The sequence below is a fragment of the Branchiostoma lanceolatum genome, chromosome 2, assembly GCF_035083965.1.
Source record: "Branchiostoma lanceolatum isolate klBraLanc5 chromosome 2, klBraLanc5.hap2, whole genome shotgun sequence".
In the NCBI taxonomy this organism is placed as follows: Eukaryota; Metazoa; Chordata; class Leptocardii; order Amphioxiformes; family Branchiostomatidae; genus Branchiostoma; species Branchiostoma lanceolatum.
In genome coordinates this window covers 3920239-3946397 of record NC_089723.1, presented here as the reverse complement: position 1 = coordinate 3946397, position 26159 = coordinate 3920239, and the positions used below count along the sequence as shown (strand labels likewise).

Genomic DNA, 26159 nt, shown 5'->3' with positions numbered 1-26159 from the left:
CTTTTCCTTGTAGTTAAATGCGTGCTATAAGTTACTACACATTTATGACATTTCCTACAGGTAGGTCAAAGTCGTACTCAGTGTTTAAATATATTATTTAAATCTACTATATCGGTTGATTTAACAGACTGGTACCCAAAATAGTAACCCAATACATACATTTCAACTAGGACATTCCATCAGGCTTTAGCATTGGAAACAAACTGTACGCATGCGCCAGAGATTCGAATTCTTTCAGACCGTTATATCGTGAGAACATTTCACGTCGGAAAACGGAAGAGGACACAGGTCTCCAACCTGACTCGGAGTTTTACTGCCTAGATAGACTAAACATCACCAATACGTTTACGAAAGATAGCGGATGCTATCTGGAACGTCTGACTGTTTCAAAATCGTATCCAGTTGCTTCAGTAACTGTCTTTTGGCGTAGAAAGCACGAACGCCAAGGAAGCGTGCAAAGAGCTTGCCGCTACTGTCCTGGTCGGATACCATGGATGGGACTTGGCGACTACGCTGTGTGGTCACCGCGGTAGTTTTGGTGGGAGCGGCGAGACTGGTAGCGTCTGCAAGCGTGGGGATGACAGAAGGTAGGATAAAAAGTTTATGAAGTCCCTAACTTGCCTTTAAGCCCCCCCTCTCACTGGACCCGCGGCACGCTGGCGGCGTTGCTGCGTCCGAGCGAATTGACAAAGCACTCAACGAATTTCATAGACAAAAACTAATATTTTTAAGCTTTGTGTATTTTGTTGTCTTTTTGGCCATACTTGTGTCATACAGCGTGCCGCGAGTCCAGTGAGAGGAGGGGCTTTACCTAGCATATAAACAACACATACAGCATTGCCTTGAAGATAATTAGCAGTCATAATGCTCAAAGTATTTTGTCTTTACCTACGATCACAAATACATTGACGTCGTAAGTCAAAAGAACTATGCAGCGCAGTGCACTAAAACCAACGTTGTGTAACGTTACTCATAAAGGTTACATATTCAAGATAAAATTTGTAGGTAAAGAGATGTATCTATGATATCGTACTGACGCGACGAGGAAGCAGGAACTACATATCAAGGCCTTCAGCAGATCAAAAAGATAGCAGATCTTGGATTAGGAGTTTCCTTATATCTAGGTTGTTTTATGTGATTCCTAGGCCTGGGTGGGTATTTTCGTTCTATTGGACATGTGCTTTATTGGCCACTGTGCTTAAGTAAGGCGTCCGACTTTTTTTATAACGAAAGTTCATTGCAAGTTCTTGTCCGTAAGTTAATTGCAAGTACATGTAACATGAACGGACAAACAGACAATGGGTAACAATGTAGCATGTGACTATTCTAGTCTAAATACTTAACAATGTAGCATGTGACTATTCTAGTATAAATACTAACACTAAATTGCACACGACATGGTCGGTGGGCAGGGTATATCTAAAGCTAGTCAGGTGGCTATTCTCTTTGGTCCTTTTCTCTAGTGTGTTCCGGCTTCATTGTAAGAGTTGCAGATCGTTCTTTGTAGACGTTGAGTTTAAGGGCCTGATCACATTCGACCTCAAACCGAGTGCATTCTTGTGATGGTCGTGTATATGTATCATGAAATTCAGGTGTCTAAAAAAGTAGAGTGGATTCATTCATCAAGCTAAGTGACATCTTTCACACCGCAGTCGTCCCTCGGTAAGACTTCTGGACCACAAAGTTCCCGTTTAGAACTTTTATTCAGTCTATTACCACAGAAATTCAGGTGTCTTGTCACGGAAAAGCCTGCCTTAGATCCCTCCCGGTGGTTAGTCCTGTCAAGCCCAGGCCATTGTGATAGCCGAACATGGCCTCCCAACCTTCCCCGAACATGAGTAGGAGTGATTCGGGAGCTAGCTTGGCTGTGGTCGGCTGGTGTTCAGCTCAGTCGGCTGGTGTTTGGCTGTATTGAAACAAACCGTGATCCAAATTTGGTCTCATGGTGATGTTAACAAAATAGAATAATGGATAATTTTGATTAAAAACGAAAATGACCCATCTTTTGAAAGTCACTGAATGTGTCCATTTCAATTCGTACGAGGGTTAGCAATCGGTTGGAGATTAGTCAGGAGATATTCGGCTTGAGGTCGGGATGGTTGGGAGCAGGTTAGAAAGCATTCAGGGCTCAGTCGGGAGTAATTCATTTACTGGTTAGGAGATGGTTGGAACCTGTTCGGCACATCTTCGTCGCGTGACTTAAAAACTGGTCGGACTGCTCCCGAACTCCTGCCGACCTGGATCGGCTGGTGTTCGGGGGCCATGTTCGGCTATGTGTAACTTGGGCTTTACAGCCGGTCATTGGTATTGCCTCATGTTGGCCTTGTCTGGCATTGGATGGGGTTAAATCGGAGGGCTAGATGAACACAAGTGACGCAGGTTATGACGTCAGAGGCGCGGGACGCCCTACTAGAGCCCAGCGCAGTCCTCCCCATCTTAGATTGAATACTCACTGGGAAACACCTGGTGATGACCTTCATGGGGCAGCGACCTTGCCTACTGTCTGCTTTCTCTCAAGAATGCCTTTGTTCAGTTTTGGTCAGTGCCTTGATTTCTGTGGTAATCCAGTTTGGTATACATTTGTGTTTAGGAAGTTTGTCTAAAGCTTTTGTGTGATCAAATATCGCCTGCTACTACTACTACTACTACTACTACCGTCGCCCTGACTGTCGTTATTCAGTAGGGATATAGGGTCCGTTTCTTTGATTGATCGATCGATTGGTATTAGAGCCGTACTTTTGTTCCGGTTTTGTCTTTTAGTATGATTCAAATCATGGGTATACATTTACACACTGTAGTTAAGATTTGCTCATTACAAGTAGTTTGTTGGATGGGGAGCTTTACCTCACACAGTGACTGTTTCGATAGCAACCGTCTAAAGAAACCGATGTGGTCCGGATGGATTTAAAAGGGATTATGACTCTGCAGTGTTGTTGCTTTTCAAATTCCGCCGACGAAGATTCGTACACGCTCTATCAGCAGAGTGTGGGGTCGTTAAAGTGACGGTATATCTAGAAACGTCTAAAGTATGGATACTATTTGTGCTCTCTTCTAATTGTCAACTGAAGATGGCATCTATGACCTTTCCATAACTTAACCAATAATTTCATCAGATCTGTAGAGGTCCCTTATATTCTAGTTTCTTGTTTGCCTCTGGCTACATGTCGATTACAATTTAATTAAACACATGGGCTCTACATGGCCATGAACCGATACTCGGACATAGGAAAGCTTTGAGTCTGACAAGGGAGGGGTTCCTCCAAAGGAGCGATAACACCCTGGAATGATGACATGTCGATGCTAATGGAACAAGAATACAATATCTACAACAACAACAGCAGCAAAGCTGATGGCGGGTTGATACGTGTGGGGATAGGACGTGTTTACCGTGGAGGCGCCAGAAATGGCTCAGTGGGAAAGCCTCCGAGTGACGTAGCACTCTGCAGCTGATGATGAGGCCAAAAAAGGAGTGGACAAGTTTGCGTCGTTTACGACGAACGTGTCAACACAAACAGTTAGCTTCTGTCTCACATAGGCTGGATACGTCGTGTAAAACATAATAAACAAACAGCATTCTTTAGTTTTGCCAAATGTTGCTTCCCCTGGTACAGGTATGTCTGCATGATTTGATGGAAAACGACACAATTACTCTTTTTGGGCACTGCCATATTTGTTATAGACCTCAAAAGGGCTTCACTTTTGTTGTTGGTTTAAAGACAGTCTTCTTGACGTTCTCTTGTAATATCCAAGCAGATCTACACGGGGCGCTTATCTGGCTGACTGGACCTTCCCTGGCTAGCATATACGATTTTCGTGCCCCGTGTAGATCTGCTTGGAGATTAGTTCTCTTGAGCAGAGCGCATCCACTTGTAGAAATATACACTGAACGAAATGGCCTCGTATCCCGGCGTATACGTACAGGGATTCCTCCGGAAATATTCCATATCCCGGTGCGGATTTAGCGTATCCGTTAGTTTTAACGGATACGCTAAATCCGCACCGGGATATGGAATATTTCCGGAGGAATCCCTGTACGTATACGCCGGGATACGAGGCCATTTCGTGCAGTGATAATTCTGTATTTTCCATCTGAAAACTTCCCGCCCGTGACAGAAACTTGTTCTGCGGTTCTTTAATTAGTTCCCGTACCATGGTCATTAATACAACGATGTCACTTAAATGCTACCACCTCTCGATCGACTGCTTTATCTAATATTTACTGTATTCTTTTTATATCTATTACTTCTTATTTATTGAAATATTGAGTATGTTTTGTAATGTGTGGCCACAACACCAGTGTTCGCTGTCTACTGCTCCACATTGTATTGTATTGTTGCTTTTTCAATTAAGAAAGAAATGATGTCTCTTAGTTAGTAATGACCCACTGGACTAAGCACTGCCGTTGGCCAAAGACCAAAAGGAGAAGACGGCTTAGCTTTCGTCACGCATTATGGGCTTTATTACTTCTATATAATTCTGTTTGGGTTATGTGGCCCGCCGGCCTCGTTCCAGAGATTAATGGACTCAATGCTAAGGAGCACAGAGGATGGTTACATCATTCTGCGAACCAATTGCAAGACCACGCGATCCACCTACGTGAGGCCCTTAAGCGACTGCGCAACGCGTGCTACATAGTTAAGGCAATCAAGTGCTACTTCGTCTGCTGATCTGCTTGTTTCTGTCGCAAAATGATATTGTCTTTGCAGATTGTACCAATAAGTACTTATGTGACAACGGCGTGTGTATTCTGTCGGAGTACCGGTGTGATGGGCAAGACCAGTGTGGAGACGGAAGCGACGAGGATAACTGTACCTACGGTAAGTTTGAAAAAAAAAAGAATGTGAAAAAGGTGTTTGAAAATTAACGGCATATCCTGTTGCTCATTGACCATTGGACCAGAAAATTCAGTATGACTCTTCAGCATACGCCAAAAATAGTTACTCAAGCAACTGGATAAATTATTCTCAAAAAAACATTTTTGGCGTATCTTACTACCTGGATGTCTAACATTCATCAACGACTCTTTCAGGCTCTTCGGCATCTTTCACTTTGTCGTTAATGATATGTAGTCTCTAACAGACTAACTACGCCAGGGTTTCACTTGCAGGCGAAATGTGATCTTCACTGTGGACTGACTCTACTGGCTAATTATTCCTTTTTCTGCCGAATTCTACGATTCATACGCCCGTAAGAGGGCCTGGTGGAGGCTAAATGATATGCATAATCCTCCTGAAATTTCTCATTTGACTCTGTTGAGTTTCCCATATGATCTATTAGCTTGATACGCTAATGTTTCAGCATGCAGTAATGAGTTCCAGTGTGGAAACGGCCTGTGCAAGCCGACCTCCTGATCAGCTTGTTGCTAATGTTTCAGCATGCAGTAATGAGTTCCAGTGTGGAAACGGCCTGTGCAAGCCGACCTCCTGGGTCTGTGATGGGAAGGACGACTGTGGAGACAACACCGACGAAACCAACTGTGAGTTTCTAATATGCCAGTTTTCTTCTATTGGGCGCCAGATTCTCAACGATTAGTAGCAAGAGAACGAATTCCTCCTTGGTATATATTTATCAACTTGACAATGTCAGAACAAGAACTGACCGCTTTGCAAAAAGTGCAATCCCCTATATGACTGAACAGTTGAACAGATCCGAAGCTGGAACCTGATCCTCATAGACTCTTGCGAACCACTAGACGTGCAGTAATTACAATATTGTTCTTTTTTACTCTAAGTGATGTACGTGTAATGTGTAAAGTGCAATGTAACTTATGTAAATATATGTGTAAATGAAGGTGAAAATGTACAGAAACCACAATTCAGTGCTCAGCTGAGTACTGCGAAGGCTTTCTCTTTATCGAATAAAACATCGAATTAATTAATTAAATTAGATTAATAATCGAAATTCTATCGACAGAGACTCCAATAGTGATCTCTACCGGCAGAATCTGCAGATCGCAATCTCTACATAGAAACATATACATAATACTTCATATGTGTTTTTGTTATATATGTACGATACAAAGACACTTGTGTCCTTCTGCAGGCACCTGTTCTACCGAGTTTCAGCACGCATGCGGGGACGGAACCTGCTATCACGTGATTCACCGTTGCGATGGCAACCGCGACTGCGCAGATGGATCAGACGAGGATAACTGCTTGCCCTGTAAGATAATTGAGAGTAGATTATTCTGATTTTTGACTCAAAAAAGGAATTGATTCTTTTCTTATGACGTCTAATCCTGTGAAATCTTTCAACCGATTTGTGTACCAATGAGTGTCCAAATGAGTAAGTAAATATTTTGAACAAGACAGTGAAGACACTAAAATATTTAAGTGGTGAGTACAATGAAATGGCTCTTTGATGTCATAAGGTTATACCTAAATGATATGTTTCCCAATGTGATTTGTAGTCTTCAAAATGTAAACTGTTTTCTCCCTTTAACTTTTCAATCATTTAGCCTCTGGCTGTGGCCTAAGAAACATCACGGGTACAAACGGCCAGTCCAGAATTGTTGGAGGAGACACGGCAATTCACGGAGCCTGGCCCTGGCAGGTTGGTGAAAAGTCTTCGTCTTGCAGCAGATGTCATTGAAACTCCTGTTGATTTACTTGCAACGCACGGTTTCACTTCTATGATAGCGTCGCAAGACTCACTCACTCACTCACTCACTCACTCACTCACTCACTCACTCACTCACTCACTCACTCACTCTCTTCTCCTTCGTCCTTGTGGGCACCAGTTCAATGCTACCCTGGGTAGCCTCAGCCTAAGCATCCGTACAACGTGGCCTAGCCAGCGTAAGACGCACATACTTAACCATGTGGAAAGTAGCCTGGAATCCATACCATCGGGGGCTCCTCGATCGGGGGCTCCTCGATATCTCTACGGCACTGTGAGTGACCCCCGCCCGCCCAGACAGCTTAGTCCGCCCGGGGTGTAGTTTACGGCCTTAGATTAGATCACGTCTAGGGCGGCTGGGAAAGTAGGGTGGCAATCGGAATTAGTAGTAGCGGTAGGAAGGCTATCAGAAACGGTTCAATAAAGCAAACTGGGCCCAGTAAAAACCCCTAAGCCGGCCCTTAGAGACTGGGACCAGGCTATGTGGAAAGAAAATCAGGATTCAAATTTTCCATCCAGGTACAACTGAAGAGCACGTTAGGGATCATCCCGTTCTGCGGCGGTACCCTGGTGGCACCAGAATGGGTGGTGACGGCTGCCCACTGTCTGGCAGACGACGGGTAAGTAAGATTTCGAAGAGAAAGACCGTTGAGATACTATTGAACCTCCAAACACGTCGCTTTAGAAAGGGCTCAGAGATCTCTTTACCCAGTCAATTATCCGTGAATTGTTTCACCATCCTGGAAAATCCATTGTTAACAAAGTTATTTTGTACACTATCAAGAGATACCTAACTGCCAACGTTTTGACAGTCCTTCTACACGTTCCCCAGGGGCCACTTTCTTCTCACTGCAGCGCCACCTAGCAGTGAAGTGCCCAGCAGCAGTCATAACTGCCCACTGTACTTTTTGTTACGTATTGACCAATTCCACTTATGCCACAAGGATCTGTTAATGATCTTGATTATCTTTCAATGATTGCACTAATCAAACAAATTTCCAAACAAATATGAAATGGAACGAGTTCGAGGAAGAATAACTCAATAATGCAATTCTACAATGTTGTTCACGTACTATTAAACAATAATATTATTGTGCATATTTTTCAGTCCCAAAACATGGCCAACGATCGAAGTCCTTGTGGGTAAGCACTTTTTGCTACATTTAGGGGACACTGACTCGGAGGCAATCGTGTCATCCGTGCAAAAAGTGTTCCTCCACGAAGAATTTGGCCCCGTTTTCGGGAATAATGACATCGCTCTCATAAAACTGAGCACAAGCATCGACCAGACAAACAGCTTCATCAACTATGCTTGTCTCGGCTACAACGAGACAACGAGATTCGACGAGAACTCGTACTGCTTTACAACAGGCTGGGGCGACACTTCATTTGGTGCGTTCCAATTTTCAGCGTTTCTGCATTTTACTTTTAAACATTCGTACTCACCCATTAGAACTGGAGAAATATTGGTATAAGCCTAAAAGGCATTAATCATTTATTGGAAATAATGAGCGTCAAAAGAGCTGTAAGACAAAAATCATGTTATCTTTAATTGTCCATACAACGGTATTGAAAAGAAGCCCCTATTATACATGATATAGCCAAATTATTTCGCCACCGAAGTTTTGCATTTGTGAAAGGAACTTTACGCGATTTTCCTCACTCCTCCCTAGTGTTAAAATGGGCATATTGTTCTTTGTACGTGGCACTGTTGAAATAAGTTATAAAAATCTTAAGTGCAGTGCCACGTCGTCCTTGTCTGTCCAAAAGGGAAATAGACAAATAAAAATACTTTCTTCGCTATATAGATTTTAAAAAGATGTATTTAACTAGTATTCGGATCGCACACGGATGATTTGCTATTGACAAGGACATTATATAGTGTCTATATGTTCTATATAGGGCTGTTTTGCCATAGTCGATGCTGTAGGGCTGTTGAATTAGGATTTTACCATGGTCAAAACTGACCGACGGAGGCCATATATATGTTCTATATAATGTCCTTACTATTGAATGCCATTATCTCCAAATAGGAGGCCAAGTCCCGAGCTATTTACAGGAGTTGAAGATGTCGCTGATTCCAACAGACGTCTGTAACGAGACCGTCTCCAACAAAGGACAATTGACCGAGAACATGATCTGCGGGGGTCACTGGGAAGGCGGCGGCGGCACTTGTCAGGGGGACTCGGGAGGGCCTTTAGTCTGTGCAGGTGGGTGAAATTTGTGTGTGCGCGTGTGTGTGTGTGTGTGTGTGTGTGTGTGTGTGTGTGTGTGTGTGTGTGTGTGTGTGTGTGTGTGTGTGTGTGTATGTTGAGTATGTAAAGTTAACTTATCCAGGTAAGGGTTGGGCCAGTTTATTATAAGTAAGTGAAATATTTATCTTACACAAATCAATGTCCCCGACCAATAAAGCATCCATTGTGTGTAATTGGTATCGCATTTCTCTCATCTATACTGAGAATTGAAATAGGTGTTCATCAATTAACACGTTCAAAGCAAATTCAACTTATGTAAATACGTAACTACAAGCTACAAGCATGTATTACACGTGACGCGGAACTGAGGGGTTAAACCATTTATTTTCAAAATCACTGACGTCATGTCTTGATTTGATTATGATTTTATTAGAATGGCGACGGTACAATACACGTGGGACACAGCCAGTTATTGCTGGTGTCGTGACCCACACATAACATAGGCCTTGCTTTCAAACCTGATGTGATTATTACGGTTTTACCTACATTTGTGTTTATTTACCTTGTCACCCGACCTAAAGCTGTGAAGGGTTTGATACGTACCTGTGACCCTTTCTTTTGAAAGTATGTTTCAGACGCATCTGCCTCATTGTTTCGCTACTATTCCATTGTGCCATGTAATTAAGCATGGTCCTGCTATGTTCAGTGATAGCGTCATATTACTGCCCAACAGTAACACTTTTGTTTTCTGTTGACAAATATTTACACATTACACACAACATATAGAGTTTGCTCTGGGGAGCTTTCGAGACGAACACTGTCTCTTCTTCAGCCCGGTATCACAGTCAGATCTCGTCTTGGAGTTCTCTTGTCACGTGATTTGATGTTGATCATCACGTGGCAAGAGACAGTCATATACAGGCTTGAGATAGTGACGCCCCCTGTCCCTGTTTAAGGTACTGATCTAGCACTTTCCCACTGTCTGCGCTTCTGTCACGCATTTCTAACGCAAAATTAATGACACAATGATCCTACCGTTGGAAATCATGAAACAGGTAGTGACGAGCGCTGGTACCTTATGGGCGTCTCCAGTTGGTCAAACGGATGTGCTAACAGATACAAACCCAGCGTGTTCACCAGAGTCTCCAATTACATCGACTGGATGGACCATAAGATGACCACTGGTGGTCAAGTCGGTAAGTACATTTTTTCTGCCTGTGTCGAATGAATTGATCTACCTCAGGCCTAGAATAGGGTCTTTTTTAAGAGATTAGTAATGGCTTTGATTGATTTTTTGATGAACAAGCGTCACTAGACAGCCATCTCATAGAATTTGTTGATACCATATAAATTTGAAAACAAAAAGAGGTTATCTTTCACAGTCAGTAACGAGTGCTGATTTAAACTTAATGTTTTTGTCCATATACAATAGTAGCATCTATTCGTGTAGTAGCCGGCTATCATTGGGGGAAGATCAGGAACATTCTGTTCAACAGAATTCATATGGCAGAATAAAAAGCAATGCAATGTGTGCTAGGGGGCATAGGACAGTCTCCCAAGCATTCAAACGATGTGAAAAATAACGTGTCTTACCAACTGATCCAGCTTGTACGGAGAACACCACCCTCACCTGCGGAGACGGCAGCTGCTTCCCTGCAGACTACAGGTGTGACGGGTACGAGGACTGTAGGGGTGGGGCGGACGAGCTCGGTTGCCGTGAGTTACATTATCTATTAGTTCTTAGCATGAAAATTCATCTGTGTTGGTAAAGTCCCCCCTCTTACTGAACCCGCGGCACGCTGGTGGCGTCGCTGCGAACGATCGAATTGACAAAGCACTCAACGAATTTCATCGACAAAAAACGAATCTCTTTATGATTTCTGTGTTTTGTTGTCTTTTTGGCCATACTTGTACGTTTTGAAAGATATTCCCATTATAAAGTCAAGGGTGACACGAATCCAGTTTAGGACGCAGCGACGCCGCTAGAGTGCCGCGGGTCCAATGAGAGGGGGGCTTTAACCCTATCTAGACCGGGCTTTTTTGAGACTTCTTGGACGGGGGGGTTGGGAGGGTGGGGCTCATTCGGCCCCCCCCCCTCATAACTTCCGAACGGTATGTCGTATCATCACCAAATTTGCAGGGAGTGATGTACACGTAAAGTTTTATAATTTTTGACATTTTGGTGACGTTATGACGTAATATGACGTAATTATGGCGTCATCGATGTGATTTTATTGCCTAAATAGGGAATTCCCAAAATATCTAAAGATATTAGACAAAATAGTGCGTATTATTGATTTTAAGGTATTCCAAGACATTTGACGTCACTCGTGACTACGTTGACGTTAAAATGACGTCAACGAATGACGTCATGTGTTGTTAGCGACCCCCTGGGATCCGCCATATTGGATCAGCCATTTTGAAATTTTCAAAAATACTTTTTTTCCACTTATGACCCCAAATAACAATCAAAATAGACTAAAAACATTAATCTGAATGTTTCTGGTTAAGAAAATTCCAGGTTGTGACGAATTTGAAGACAAAAAAGCCTGTTTATGGCGAAAATAATGATCTAGTCCGCCATCTTGGATTTTGAGCGATGACGTCATCAAATAAGCATAATTTATGAATATTAAATTATGAAAGTTACATTAAATCAGGTATGATGTTAGACATGTAGGAAACTAGTGTGTTTGAACAAGAAAACATAGGAAACAACTATGTTTAAACCGAAAGTAGTGAAATTTGCATAAAATGCCTCTTCAGAAACCCGTTGCCATGGCAACAGGAAAAATGATTAAGTTATACTTTTATCATAATTTTGTTGCCAACTAAATTTGAGGAAAAGTCTGGTTTGGTTTTCTTACCATACGTCGTTTGGCAGTTATACGATGTCAAAGTTGGCGTGGGCACTTTTAGCCCCCCCCCCGGTCTAGATAGGGTTAATGACGTCATCAGAATGGACCCGTCTACTGCAACTTATGGAACGTGATGCTGGAGGCACGAGGCTGCTTAAGTGTACATTCGAACCCACTGGCTAACACTGGACAGAGACGGGGGGTGAAACATGCTATACGGTAATTACGGCGCGTTGCTGTACGTCACATGTCTCCAACGTCGCGTCAGTAGAAGGGTCCATTCCGTGAACAAGACTGACGGAGTCAACCGAAAATTTGGAGTAAATCCCAATTAATTCTGAGTTGGGTAGGGTTAGCCTTTTCACATTATCTTTTTGTTGTCGAAATTATAAACAATTTAAGAAATCCTTGTTCAACTCCGTACATATTACATGATGATTTGGCTGACCCAATGCTGCATTTACCCATTTCTGTTATCTTTAAAATTGGTGTAACGTTAGAAAGAGCTTGTCAGTACTAGTTAGTGTTAAGTTATTTGGCAAAATTACAACCACCATGGATTGCTTCTCTGAATTCAACAAGCTACATGTAATCTCTGACTCCTGATTCTACTGTAGCAACGGAGGGGCCTACCACGTGCCCCACTATCACGTGTCTGTGGCGTAACATGACCGTGTGCGTGTTTCATCTGCTCATCTGTGACTACACGGTCATCTGCGACGATTTAAAAGATGAGCTGAATTGTGGTGAGTCATTTAGACATGTATATTATGTACACAATATTGGGTTACTCGTCTGGCCATCTATTACAATGTGTTCATTAAAACAGGTGTCAAGACCAGGAGACGCCGGTTACATAGTATATAAAAAGCTCGGAGAATTCCATTACAAGTTGTAAACCTTGTCCTCCCTCAATGTTACGGATGCTTTGGGGTGACGTTCAACATGTCAGGGGCAAAACTTGTTCTTATATCAAAACTCAAATTATTGAGGCCGTTTTCTTTCGCGCGATTCTCATTTGAAAGTCAGTAATGTTGAAGAGCGAGAGTGGAACATTTCTGGTAGAAGTGTACGCCGTTGCAAATGGCGCAAGCGGTAACGCAACCCCGCTGATTCGCCATCTGGATCAAATTCCATGGATCCTAGGGCCCGCGTTCGATCCTAGGGGTCGACTCCAGCACGGACATGTTGTAAGGGATGCATTCGTCATTTCGGATGGTGACGTAAAGCCGGCGGCCCGTGTATGAGGTAACTTCGAGCGTAAGCCTCAAGCGTCAAACCTCTGCACGTAAAAGAACCCAACACACTTATCGAGAAGAGTAGGGGTGACCCGGTGTGCTTGGTCAAAAACGTGAGCCGTGGCGAAGCCGCATTGCACTACCACTAGCTACTTGAAAAAGCATCATGCTTCACCTCAATTGAGGATGACTGCTTCACCCTTTTACGCCGTTGCGTTGGCCAGGCTACTATAGTATGTGACAAAACGTGCGCGGGTCAACTTCAGGGCTTTCCCTTCTTTACTTAAAGCCAGCTACCAATCTTTGGCACGATAAAATTCAAAGGGAGTCTTCGCCAAACATTCTGACAATGTCTTCATCTTTGATGATATTGATGGGTGAGGTGGGGCACCAGAAACGACACACTTAACATGCAGCTCTAATTACATAATGTCTCGTTCGTTTTGTATCGCGTGCTGTCTGCTAATTCAAACTATTTTTTTTTATAATCATATATGTACAAAACCTGTCCACTTTCTGTGCCATAGTGATGAAGTTTTCTACATTTTGCAGATTGTACTGATAAATACATGTGTGACAACGGCGTGTGTGTTCTACCGGAGTACCGGTGTGATGGGCAAAACCAGTGTGGAGACGGAAGTGACGAGGACAACTGTACCTACGGTAAGTTTAATGACAGAACAGAAGGGCTCCCTTGGAAATCTGTTACTCAGTTAACTGAAGGGACCACCCTAAAGATTAATGAGTAAATGAAATAAATAAATAGGTGTTTGAAAAATGGTTCCTGCTCTTTTCATTGACATTGATTGTTCTGAAATTGACTGATTCTTAATCGTCAACACTTTTGACGTTACTTACGTGAAAATGGAGGTACTATGTTCAGTCTGTTTGTTTGTCTTGGTGTGTGTTCAAGTCTTTTAACAGCTATCCTGGGTCCAAGTTTGTTCCCGAGCTGACTTGTAACCGATAACTAGCAAGATGTGAAGGTTAAGTTGGTCTGCGTTAAACTTCCTTGTTAGGTTGGCAGGATGTAATGACAATAATAGTAATAATAATGTGTTTTTTTGTTTTTATTGGTCAGAAATTACCCGCAATGGCAGCCTTTCTAGCGATGAATTGACGCAGGGTTTACAGGTTTCACATAAGACACAACATACACATATTTTATCCACACTTGCATTTTGTGGAACTGTCGCAAGGGTCTGGGCGGCTACCATTCGGCGCCACCAGGCGACCTCAATACGACCTTCCCCAACCGAAGTAAGGTACCCATTTACACCTGGGTGGAGTAAGGAAAGTCGTTTAAAGTGCACGTGCCTTCCCCAAGAGCACAAGATCGGTGACATGAAAGGATTCGAACCCGGGACCACTTGGTTCTGAGCCGAACGCTCTGCGCCACACGACCCCACCCCATGTGTACCCGAGGATGGCATGTGACAAGAGTTGAGCATGCATTGTGCGAAATGGACATGTTTCTGTTCAATTTTATCAAGAAATTTACAAAAAAAGAGGCAACATTTCACGGAGGTTTCATATCTCCGAGTTATTTTCTACTTCTGTTGAGTTTCTCAAGATAATCCATCAGCTTCGTGCGCTTGTTTCAGCATGTAGTAATGAGTTCCAGTGTGGAAACGGCCTGTGCAAGCCGACCTCCTGATCAGCTTGTTGCTAATGTTTCAGCATGCAGTAATGAGTTCCAGTGTGGAAACGGCCTGTGCAAGCCGGCCTCCTGGGTCTGTGATGGGGAGGACGACTGTGGAGACAACACCGACGAAATCAACTGTGAGTCTTTTGATATGCTATTTTGCATTGATGTTCTAGTTGGACAATTTCCCGTTTATTTTTCTAGGATGACAAATAAAGGCATTGCTACACATCTTATTTTGGTCCAGTAGGTAAACCAATAGATAACCGATAATTCTATTTCATTCGGCTGTGGAGCAATCTACACAACACCAGACTCTCAACGGTTAATAGCAAGACAAGAAATTGTCGAATTACATATGAAATACGTCGACGTCATGCACGGCGATTCCGCGCAACTTGTTATTACTGGTTCAGGAGTTTATTCTGTTATGTCGCTGGACGTAAACCTTTTTCATTGTTTTGTATAAAAGAGAGAGATGGCTAAGGATCATACTTATGACGTTCTTTATTGCTCATGGGAATAGGCTTTGGCATAATACACCGCGACATGTGGACATGACCCAAACTTGACGTAAACCAGTCCCGCACGTAAATAGGACACGTTACGTTACATGTAGATAACTAAAAGTGTAAAGACTTAGACTTTAAGTTGTCTAACTCAATTGATGTAGCCCACGTTTGGCATTAAAATGCAATAAAGATCATTGTTATTGTTAAAACTGCCACTGGTGTCCTTCTATAGGTACATGTTCCAGTCAGTTTCAGCACACATGCGGCGATGGGACCTGCTATCACGTGATTCACCTTTGCGATGGCAACCGCGACTGTGCAGACGGGTCAGACGAGGACAACTGCGTGACCTGTAAGAGCATTCGTGTTCATGGTGAAAGCTTTAATCCTGAACATGGTTTAATGTCATTGTCCCAGAAACATTAATCATAAAAAAAATTAACAAGAAAAAAAAAAAAACTTGTGTATGTAATGAGCCTAAGAGATATTGCAACGTCAAATAGCTGATTTGGACTTGAACCGATCTTAACCCGTGTCATTATGATTCATTTACACTTCTCCATACCCTTCATTTACTTGTCTCCTACCTGCAGCCTCAGGCTGTGGCCTAAGAAACATCACGGGTACAAACGGCCGGTCCAGAATAGTTGGAGGAGACACGGCAATGCACGGAGCCTGGCCCTGGCAGGTTAGCGACAAATCTTCGTACCAGACGTTATTATTCATTGATTCTTTCCTTGATTTATTTGTCACACCGTTTTTACTTTTGTGATATATGAATGGTTTATTATTGTCATTTCATGACACAAACATACAAAGGCAGCCTATTGGCTGAACTGAGGTATGTCTTACAATCGGTTTGAAATCAAACAGATATACCTACATTAAAACATCACATATCTTAATTAACAATATGAGCGCAAAATTGTGATAGTCAACCGTGGGCTAAAATCATCCTTAATCTGTTTTACCCAGGTACAACTAAAACTCACGAGCTCCAGCGCGCCGTTCTGTGGCGGTACCCTGGTGGCCCCAGAATGGGTGGTGACGGCTGCTCACTGTCTGGCAGACGATGAGTAAGTGAGGGGGTTAAGTGAGATTTAACAGAGGCCAGGCCGTTGAGAGACCGCTAAACGTCCGGACGTTTGACGGACCGCTCAAGGGCCATTAAGGCAATGAGCAATCATCTCCAAAGTCTTCCAATTTTCCGTAAAAATTTCCATCATCTATCACTTAGCGGATTTGTCATTTATGTACTAGTTATGCAAATCAGTTTCTCATTTGCATGTTTGGTATTTGTTCATGCTCCAGCTGCCCTGAATTATTTGTATTACAGTTATTGAACTCCAGTTATGAAAAACACTTGAATTGTAGAATCTACTAATTGATTATGCAAATTAAGTCATTATTTGTGCATATGCTTATGTACATCTGCCCACTTTGTCCTGGCGTCAAAATCTATATACTCTTGTAATGTTAAGACTACAGCATGTCCGGGTCAAGAGATACATAAAAAATCTGCTTTGATAGAATTTTCGCATTAATCATTCAAATACCCTCCTATTTTGCATAATTTGTACTTTATTTTGTACATATTTTTAAAACTATCTTTATACCAAAAATCATGAAAATCCGTTATTCCCTTCTTGAGTTATCCTCTTTGGAAAACTTTGACAAAAACGCACCTGCAATCCCTGAACTGGTCGCTAGGAGACTAAAACTTATGTGATTTCTCTCCGAGCACGATAGCTATCTACCAACCAGAAATTTGAGACGATGACATGTCCAGAACACGAGACGTTTAAACCGGACTTTCCTCTGCATAGAGAAGCCCCTAGAGGGCTCAAAATCTCATCATGTCCAGTTTTTGTCACACCCTACACCAAATATGAAACCAATGCACCCAGCCGTTCTTAAGTTATCTTCTTGACCAACAGACAGACAGACAAACGCTGCTGAAAATATAACCTCCATGACATTTCATCGAGGTAATAACATGAAATGTTATGGAGGAAATTACCTAAATACTAAGTTCGTGAAAGTTAACACGTACATTTTACATATATTTCAGCCTCGAAACGTGGCCGACGATCGAAGTCCTTGTGGGCAAGCACCTTCGGATACATCCCGGGAACACTGACTCAGAGGCGATCGTGTCATCCTTGCAAAAAGTGTACATCCACGAAGAGTATGATCCTCTGACGTACTGGAATAATGACATCGCTCTTATCAAACTGAACACAAGCATCGACCAGACAAGCACCTTCATCAACTACGCTTGTCTCGGAAACAACGAGACAACGAGATTCGACGAGAATTCGTACTGCTTTACAACAGGCTGGGGCCGCACTTCATTAGGTGTGTTAAGTTTTTCTTCTTCTTATAATTGACAGATTTACCTGCAATGAGCCACCAGTCAGTGTTGTTTATCTTGCCTAAGTACATTATTCATGTGACCGTTATTGACTATGTTTTATGATTTTGATATTTTTCTTTAAGTTGTTTGAGCGGTTACTACTTCATATTGTTGTGAATGTATGGATCAGAAATTTTCTTATGATTTTGTTAAGGGCTTCCTTTAAGACCAGTTAGTCAGTTAACTAAAGGGATTACCCTTACGATTCATAGATCAATTTAAAAGAGATCATGACGATCAAACTAATGATCATACAAAATATGCCATCTTCAATACTATTAATCTTTTGCGGTTCTTGAAATATTTCGTGTAAGTCGGTCAGTACAAGCATGAAATTCGTCTCTTGTATCTTCCGTATGTTAGTCAGATCGCACAAATGAATTTATAATAATGATAATAATGGTTTATTGGTCAGAAATTAACCTTGCAATGACAGCCAGTGCTGAATTGCTGCAGGGTTTACAATCACATATAATACACAACAGATACATATTTTGTTCCACACTTGCACTTTGTGGAACTGTCGCGAGGGCCTGGGCGGCTGCCATTCGGCGCCAGCAGGTGACTTCAATAAGACCTTCCCAAAACGAAGTCAGGTACCCATTCACACCTGTGTGGAGTGAGAAAAGTCCCAAGGGCACAACATCGGGGCATAACAGTGGTTTTGAACCCGGGATCTCTCGGTTCTGGGCGAAACACCCTACCGATTGCGCCACATGATGCCACATAAATTAATGCCATTGTCTCCAATTAGAGGGTACACGGCCGGACCGCTTACAGGAGCTGAAGGTGCCTCTGATTTCAACAGCCGTCTGTAACGGGACCGTTTCCCACAACGGAAAGCTGACCGAGAACATGATCTGTGCTGGAAACTTTGAGGGTGGTAGCGGTATTTGTCAGGGAGACTCTGGAGGGTCTTTAATTTGTGCAGGTGGGTATGATCATACACTTTTTCAGAAGGGCTGACGCAAGGTTACGCAATTTTACCAATCTAACATCAAAACCAGGCAAGAGCCAATAATGAGTGATATGAAAGCAAGTTAACCGTGCAAAGGTCAATATCAATCTTCTAATGCCATCACAACAGATATTGCACGTTTCGTTTTCATTTCAACTTCTGACACAAAAGTCTCAACGAAAAGACCTCACTTTATCGAATTCAGGAGACGACAACCGCTGGTATCTTGTGGGCATCCCCAGTTGGAGTTACAGTTGCGCCATCCGGTACAAACCCGGAGTCTTCACAAATGTGTCAAATTACATCTCGTGGCTGGATGATAAAGTCACCACCGGTGGTCAAGTCGGTAAGTACAGGTCCGCCTTTTGAGGTTTGGCTCGTGTAAGTTGACATGTACTTCTTGCTTTGATCGATGTCCTTTTAACATACAGTATGACAAACGTACGTTAGATGCTCCTCATTTTTCTTGTTTTTAAGAAGCTGAAGGGAAAGTGTCATTGGAAATCAAACACACCCAATCCACACATAATCCCATTCCAAAGACTGCCGTTACAAAAGAGATATGTTTTGCGATCGAGGTCTGAAGTTCCTTATCTTTCACAGCTATGCAAGATATCCCACTCTTTATGCCAACTCGGGTATAAATCTGAGTTACATATGTAAATACTTTGCGTTTGGGAGTGCATCTCATTATCATGTATAAGCAGCGACACCTGTGCTGCATTGCTATGTAAACCAGTCAGAATTGCCTTGACGAAGGTAACAGAAGGTCACCGAAACGTCGGTGGAATAAATATCTTGGTTGTGTCAAAAATATTATTTTCATTCAGTGACTTACCAAGTTGATGAAACTATTCACGGGTGGTGATAAATCTGTTTGCCATGCCGTAGCCTTCTTGTAGTATTGACTCGGGGGCTGGGGATAGTCTCCCAAGCATTCAGTCAATGTGGAAAATAACGTCTTACCAAATGGTCCAGCTTGTGTGGAGGACACCACACTGACCTGCGGGGACGGCAGTTGCTTCCCTGCAGACTACAGGTGTGACGGATACGAGGACTGTAGGGATGGGGCGGACGAGCTCGATTGCGGTGAGTGACATATATGCTATTCATTTACTATCCATACTTTCCTTAGAAGGCTAGTGCTAGCTTCCGTTATAATATCAATGTATTGCATGTTTTTGTTAAAAACCAGCAATGTTTGACCCACGCTGTGTTATATTGTGAAAACAACACCCAGTACTGCATAGCATCCCTAACAAGTGTGTCTGTGACTATTGGGCTAACTTTCAGATGAGCAGAAATGTGATATTTTCGCCCGTTATTGTAAACTAATAGGATTTTGGATCTTCTTTGCTGGACATGGTTATCTCTCAAAAGAGACCGTGATAGATTTTAAGAACAAACTTCATTGTTTGCAAGGGTATAATCATTTTGTAAAATACGTTCTTGAAATGTCTTGTACCTTTTGGGATGATAGAAGAGAAGATTTGGGGCCAAAACAAAATGAAGGTTTGCCCCCTTGCAGCTCGTTTTAACACTTCGGGGACATTTTTGTCGGAAAAGGATAACTCAAGGAAAGAGGAGTGTCATGTCATGTCATGTCGTGTCATTTTTAGTAGTTTAAATCATGTCATCTGCTTGCTTCTGTCACAAATGATATTGTCGAACTTTCCTTGCAGATTGTACCGATAAGTACTTATGTGATAACGGCGTGTGTGTTCTACCGGAGTACCGGTGTGATGGGCAAGACCAGTGTGGAGACGGAAGCGACGAGGCCAGCTGTACCTACTGTAAGTTTGAAAATAAAAAGAATTTGATAAAAAGGGGGTTTGAAAATTAACAGAATATCCTGTTGCTCATTGACTATTGCACCAGAAAATTCAGTGTGACTCTTCAGCATACGCCAAAAATAGTTACTCGAGCAACAAGATTTTTTTTTTTTTTTTTCAAAGAAATATTTTTGGCGTATCTTACTACCTGGATGTCTAACCTTCATCAACGACTCTTCCAGGCTCTTCGGCATCTTTCATTTTGTCGTTAATAATATGCATGATCCTCTTCAAATTTCTCCTTTGACTCTGTTGAGTTTCCTAATATGATCTATCAGCTTGTTGCTAATGTTTCAGCATGCAGTAATGAGTTCCAGTGTGGAAACGGCCTGTGCAAGCCGACCTCCTGATCAGCTTGTTGCTAATGTTTCAGCATGCAGTAATGAGTTCCAGTGTGGAAACGGCCTGTGCAAGCCGACCTCCTGATCAGCTTGTTGCTAATGTTTCAGCATGCAGTAATGAGTTCCAGTGTGGAAACGGCCTGTGCAAGCCGACCTGCTGATCAGCTTGTTGCTAATGTTTCAGCATGCAGTAATGAGTTCCAGTGTGGAAACGGCCTGTGCAAGCCGACCTCCTTATCAGCTTGTTGCTAATGTTTCAGCATGCAGTAATGAGTTCCAGTGTGGAAACGGCCTGTGCAAGCCGACCTCCTGATCAGCTTGTTGCTAATGTTTCAGCATGCAGTAATGAGTTCCGGTGTGGAAACGGCCTGTGCAAGCCGACCTCCTGATCAGCTTGTTGCTAATGTTTCAGCATGCAGTAATGAGTTCCAGTGTGGAAACGGCCTGTGCAAGCCGACCTCCTGATCAGCTTGTTGCTAATGTTTCAGCATGCAGTAATGAGTTCCAGTGTGGAAACGGCCTGTGCAAGCCGACTTCCTGGGTCTGTGATGGAGAAGACGACTGCGGAGACAACACCGACGAAACCAACTGTGAGTTTCTGATATGCCACTTTTCTTCTGTTCGGCACCAGATTCTCAACGATTAGTTAATATAGAAGACGTTTATTGAAAGTTCATGCTCGTGGGCCGATTGCAAAAACATGGTAAAAACATAGGGAAAAACATACATGCGTCAGTAAGCTGTGTCTGACTTTGCTGTAACAATAGGCTACTGGTACTAAATACAATTGTTGGCTATATCTAAACTAGCTGGGTACGATTTTTTTTTTGGAGGCAGTTCGAAGACGAAAAGTCTAACTTTTTCTAGTATTTGTGGGTTCTGTGATTCAAGAGAAAGGTAGCTTTTTGTTCATCTGTGAATGTGTAAAAGTAGGGGTATTTGGTGGTAACTTGTTTAAATAATTCGGTTCTTTCCTCACTGTTAAATAGACACTTGGAAATAAAATGTGTTTCGTCTTCGACCGCCTTGGACTTACAGTATTTACAAATTCTTAGTAGCAAGAGGACGAATTACTCATGGGTATATATATATATATCATAATCGAAATTCTATCAACAGAGACTCCAATCGTGATCTCTACCGACAAAATCTGCAGATCGCAATCTCTACATAGAAACATATACATAATACTTCATATGTGTTTTTCTTATATATGTACGATACAAAGACACTTGTGTCCTTCTGCAGGCACCTGTTCTACCGAGTTTCAGCGCGCATGCGGGGACGGAACCTGCTATCACGTGATTCACCGGTGCGATGGCAACCGCGACTGCGCAGATGGATCAGACGAGGATAACTGCTTGCCCTGTAAGATAATTGAGAGTAAATCATTCTGATTTTTGACTCAAAAAAGGAATTGATTCTTTTCTTATGACGTCTAATCCTGTGAAATCTTTCAACCGATTTGTGTACCAATGAGTGTACAAATTAGTAAGTAAATATTTTGAACAAGACACTAAAATATTTAAGTGGTGAGTACAATGAAATGGCTATTTGATGTCATAAGGTTATACCTAAATGATATGTTTCTCAATGTGATTTGTAGTCTTCAAAATGTAAACTGTTTTCTCCCTTTAACTTTTCAATCATCTAGCCTCTGGCTGTGGCCTGAGAAACATCACGGGTACAAACGGCCAGTCCAGAATAGTTGGAGGAGACACGGCAATTCACGGAGCTTGGCCCTGGCAGGTTGGTGAAAAGTCTTCGTCTTGCAGCAGATGTCATTGAAACTCCTGTTGATTTACTTGCAACGCACTTTTCACTTCTGTGATAGCGTCGCAAGACTCACTCACTCACTCACTCACACACTCACACACTCACTCACTCACTCACTCACTAATATCCGCCGGTTTTCAGTCTTTCACTGAGGCGGGCCGTCAATGTTTTCCATGCTGTCCTGTTTGCTGTCGCCCGCTGACACCCCTCTCGGGTACAGCCCATCTCACTTAAGTCGCGTTGAACTGGCCTCTTCCAAGTCATGGGTTGTCCCTCTCTTCTTCTTCGTCCTTGTGGGCACCAGTTTAATGCTACCCTGGGTAGCCTCAGCCTAAGCATCCGTACAACGTGGCCTAACCAGCGCAAGACGCACATAGTTAACCATGTGGAAAGTAGCCTGGAATCCATACCATCGGTGGCTCCTCGATATCTCTACCGCACTGTGAGTGACCCCCGCCCGCCCAGACAGCTTAGTCCGCTCGGGGTGTAGTTTACGGCCTTAGATTAGATTACGTCTAGGGCGGCTGGGAAAGTAGGGTGGCAAGCGGAAGTAGTGGTAGCGGTAGGAAGGCTATCAGAAACGGTTCAATAAAGCAAACTGGGCCCGGTAAAAACCCCTAAGCCGACCCTTAGAGACTGGGACCAGGCTATGTGGAAAGAAAATCAGGATTCAAATTTTCCATCCAGGTACAACTGAAGAGCACGTTCGGGATCATCCCGTTCTGCGGCGGTACCCTGGTGGCACCAGAATGGGTGGTGACGGCTGCCCACTGTCTGGCAGACGAAGGGTAAGTAAGATTTCGAAAGGAAAGACCGTTGAGATACTATTGAACCTCCAAACACGTCCCTTTAGAAAGGGCTCAAAGATCTCTTTAGCAATTCAATTATCCGTGAATTGTTTCACCATCCTGGAAAATCCATTGTTGACAAATTTATTGTGTACACTATGAAGAGATACCTAACTGCAAACGTTTTGATAGTCCTTCTACACGTTCCCCAGGGGCCACTTTCTTCTCACTGCAGCGCCACCTAGCAGTGAAGTGCCCTGCAGCAGTCATAACTGCCCACTGTACTTTTTGTTACGTATTGACCAATTCCACTTATGCCACAAGGATCTGTTAATGATCTTGATTATCTTTCAATGATTGCACTAATCAAACAAAATTCCAAACAAATATGAAATGGAATGAGTACGAGGAAGAATAACTCAATAATCCAATCCTACAATGTTGTTCACGTACTATTAAACAATAATATTATTGTGCATATTTTTCAGTCCCAAAACATGGCCAACGATCGAAGTCCTTGTGGGTAAGCACCTTCTGATACATCCCGGGGACACTGACTCGGAGGCGATCGTGTCATCCGTGCAAAAAGTGTACATCCACGAAGAATTTGGCCCCGTTTTCGGAAATAATGACATCGCTCTCATAAAACTGAACACAAGCATCGACCAGACAAATAGCTTCATCAACTACGCTTGTCTCGGAAACAACGAGACAACGAGATTCGACGAGAACTCGTACTGCTTCACTACAGGCTGGGGCTACACTTCAAACGGTATGCTAACGTTTTTGACCTTTAAAGTTGTTCCTTCTTTGTGTTGTTTCTATTGCAAAAGTTGATGCCACCAGTCATGATTTTACAAAATATACATCTTTGGCATTCTTCAAAATATTTCCCGTTGTGTAGAAGAAGAACTTTATTGCACGACAATTGTACATGGTACAAAGTATGGCAAGAATCCGTAAACATAATACAATGTCGAAGTACAGGATAAAACTTAACATCCTAATTATAAAAACAATACAATAAGGGCTAGCATACGTTTTTTGATATATAATGTTATAATCGAGTTGATTTACTCATTAGTTTCGATATTTTTTCTAATGCGAAAGCAGTCGTTAGGATATTTACCTATTTTCGCATTGTGGGGATTGTTAAGCTTGCAAAATGTCTCTTTTATATTCTGTATGCTAATGAGATCACGCATTGAGACACCATTCTCCAATTAGGGAAAGACACACGGCCGGACCGTTTACAGGAGTTGAAAGTGGCCCTGATTCCAACAGACGTCTGTAACGGGACAGTCTCATACGACGGACGACTGACCGAGAACATGATCTGTGGGGGCCACTGGGAGGGCGGCGGTAGCGTTTGTCAGGGGGACTCGGGAGGTCCTTTAGTGTGTGCAGGTACCCCCTTTACCTTACGAACTCTTTTGTCCATGTTCAACTCGGTGAAGAATGCACAAACTAGATACCTCTTAATACAATGCTAAACTTTCTTCCAACACCAAGGTATTCACGGATCGAATTTTCAACGACCTCTATCGCCTTCTTCGGGATCAATAATGACCAATCACTGCCGAACGTAAACTCGCGAGAGTTACAGACACGTGACTTGATAGACTTTATTCGATCCCTGAATACCTTAGTGTTGGAAGAAAGTTTAGCATTGTATTATGATTACTACCAACACAGATGAGCTTTCATTATAATTAGATACCTCCTTAGTTGTCTGAATCATTTTTCCATTTTCTTTTTCATGCAATTTATTGATAGACAACATCCATATGCATTACGCGATGCCTTTTTCAATTCTATCATATTTTACCAAATAAAGGTGACGACAACCGCTGGTACCTGACGGGCCTTCCCAGTTGGGGGTACTTCATATGTTCTTATAGATACAAACCCTCAGTCTTCACCAAAGTCTCCAATTACATCGCTTGGGTGGATGATAAAATCTCCAGAGACGGTAGGTAGACTTTTTCCCCTAGCCCTTGTCACTTACATTTCGATCATGACATATCTATAGCCTAGTATGCCGACTCACGAACGAATGGATACGCGTTTGGCATATGCTCCTTGGTTTATTCGATTTTGCTTTAAAACGCGTAAACGTGTACAGATAAATTGACACTGAAAGGCGAGGTGATAGTTGCTGCAGGTCTTGTCTTGAAGTGAACGTGAATGAAGTAATCAAAATTTGTATTTCCTGATATTCAGACTTTCTCATTTGTTCGACAGCAAAATTGTAGATTTTACCTAATCGCTCCGTTATTTCTAGTAGGGTATAACGGAAATTGTTTCTAAATTCTTTGCCTGTTTTTGTATCAATATGTATAATCTATCATATGCTTCGAAATTGTAAGAAATTTGGTTATGAACACCTGTATTGTTTTCCAGACACCTGTGGCTCTGATTACTTTGTCTGCGAGATATGCATTCCAATGACATGGGTGTGTGATGGCGTATTGGACTGCAATGATGGCAGCGACGAGGCTAAATGCAGATACGGTGAGGGCAACAACAAATTTGGCTAGATATTGTTTGATAAAGATCTGTCCTATAAGCATTATTGCTTTCCTTACCTTGTCCTTAGCTGCGTCGTCCTAATGTGTGATTGTGCTCTACAATTAATATTTTCATCATTAAAGGCAGGCTAAACTTAATTTCGTAAAGCATACTGCAGTATGCTAAATATACCACTAAGACCAGTTCTGACTTCTTTTACATGAGTCCATCATAGATAAGCGTTTTTACAATATTTGAAATTCGCGGTGTGGTGATGTAATACTGGTGATGTCCAAAGACCTTTGACCTTTGTGACGTCAGATTCCGAGTCGGCCACACCTGCACCATAGGAATTGCACCAGACGCCATTCCTCCGACTCGGAATCTGACGCCACAAAGGTCAAAGGGCTTTGGACATCGCCAGTATTACATCACCACACCGCGAATTTCAAATGTTGTAAAAACGCTAAT

The 26159-nt window shown here is 42.6% G+C and overlaps 1 protein-coding gene across 1 annotated transcript; it reads left to right on the top strand.

The window, feature by feature from the left end:
• Positions 1-490: 490 nt before the first annotated feature.
• LOC136426518 (transmembrane protease serine 9-like) lies at positions 491-24844 on the top strand. Its single transcript, XM_066415182.1, has 28 exons — positions 491-587; positions 4707-4817; positions 5375-5476; positions 6043-6162; positions 6458-6552; positions 7138-7238; positions 7727-8010; positions 8652-8828; positions 9869-10009; positions 10419-10529; positions 12289-12417; positions 13462-13572; positions 14590-14691; positions 15299-15418; positions 15660-15754; positions 16042-16142; positions 17138-17424; positions 18237-18413; positions 18646-18786; positions 19419-19529; positions 20123-20233; positions 21102-21203; positions 21862-21981; positions 22268-22362; positions 23077-23177; positions 23666-23949; positions 24405-24544; positions 24827-24844. The coding sequence occupies exons 1-28, from the start codon at positions 491-493 to the stop codon at positions 24842-24844; spliced, it is 3684 nt and encodes a 1227-aa protein (XP_066271279.1).
• The last annotated feature ends 1315 nt before the right edge of the window (positions 24845-26159 follow it).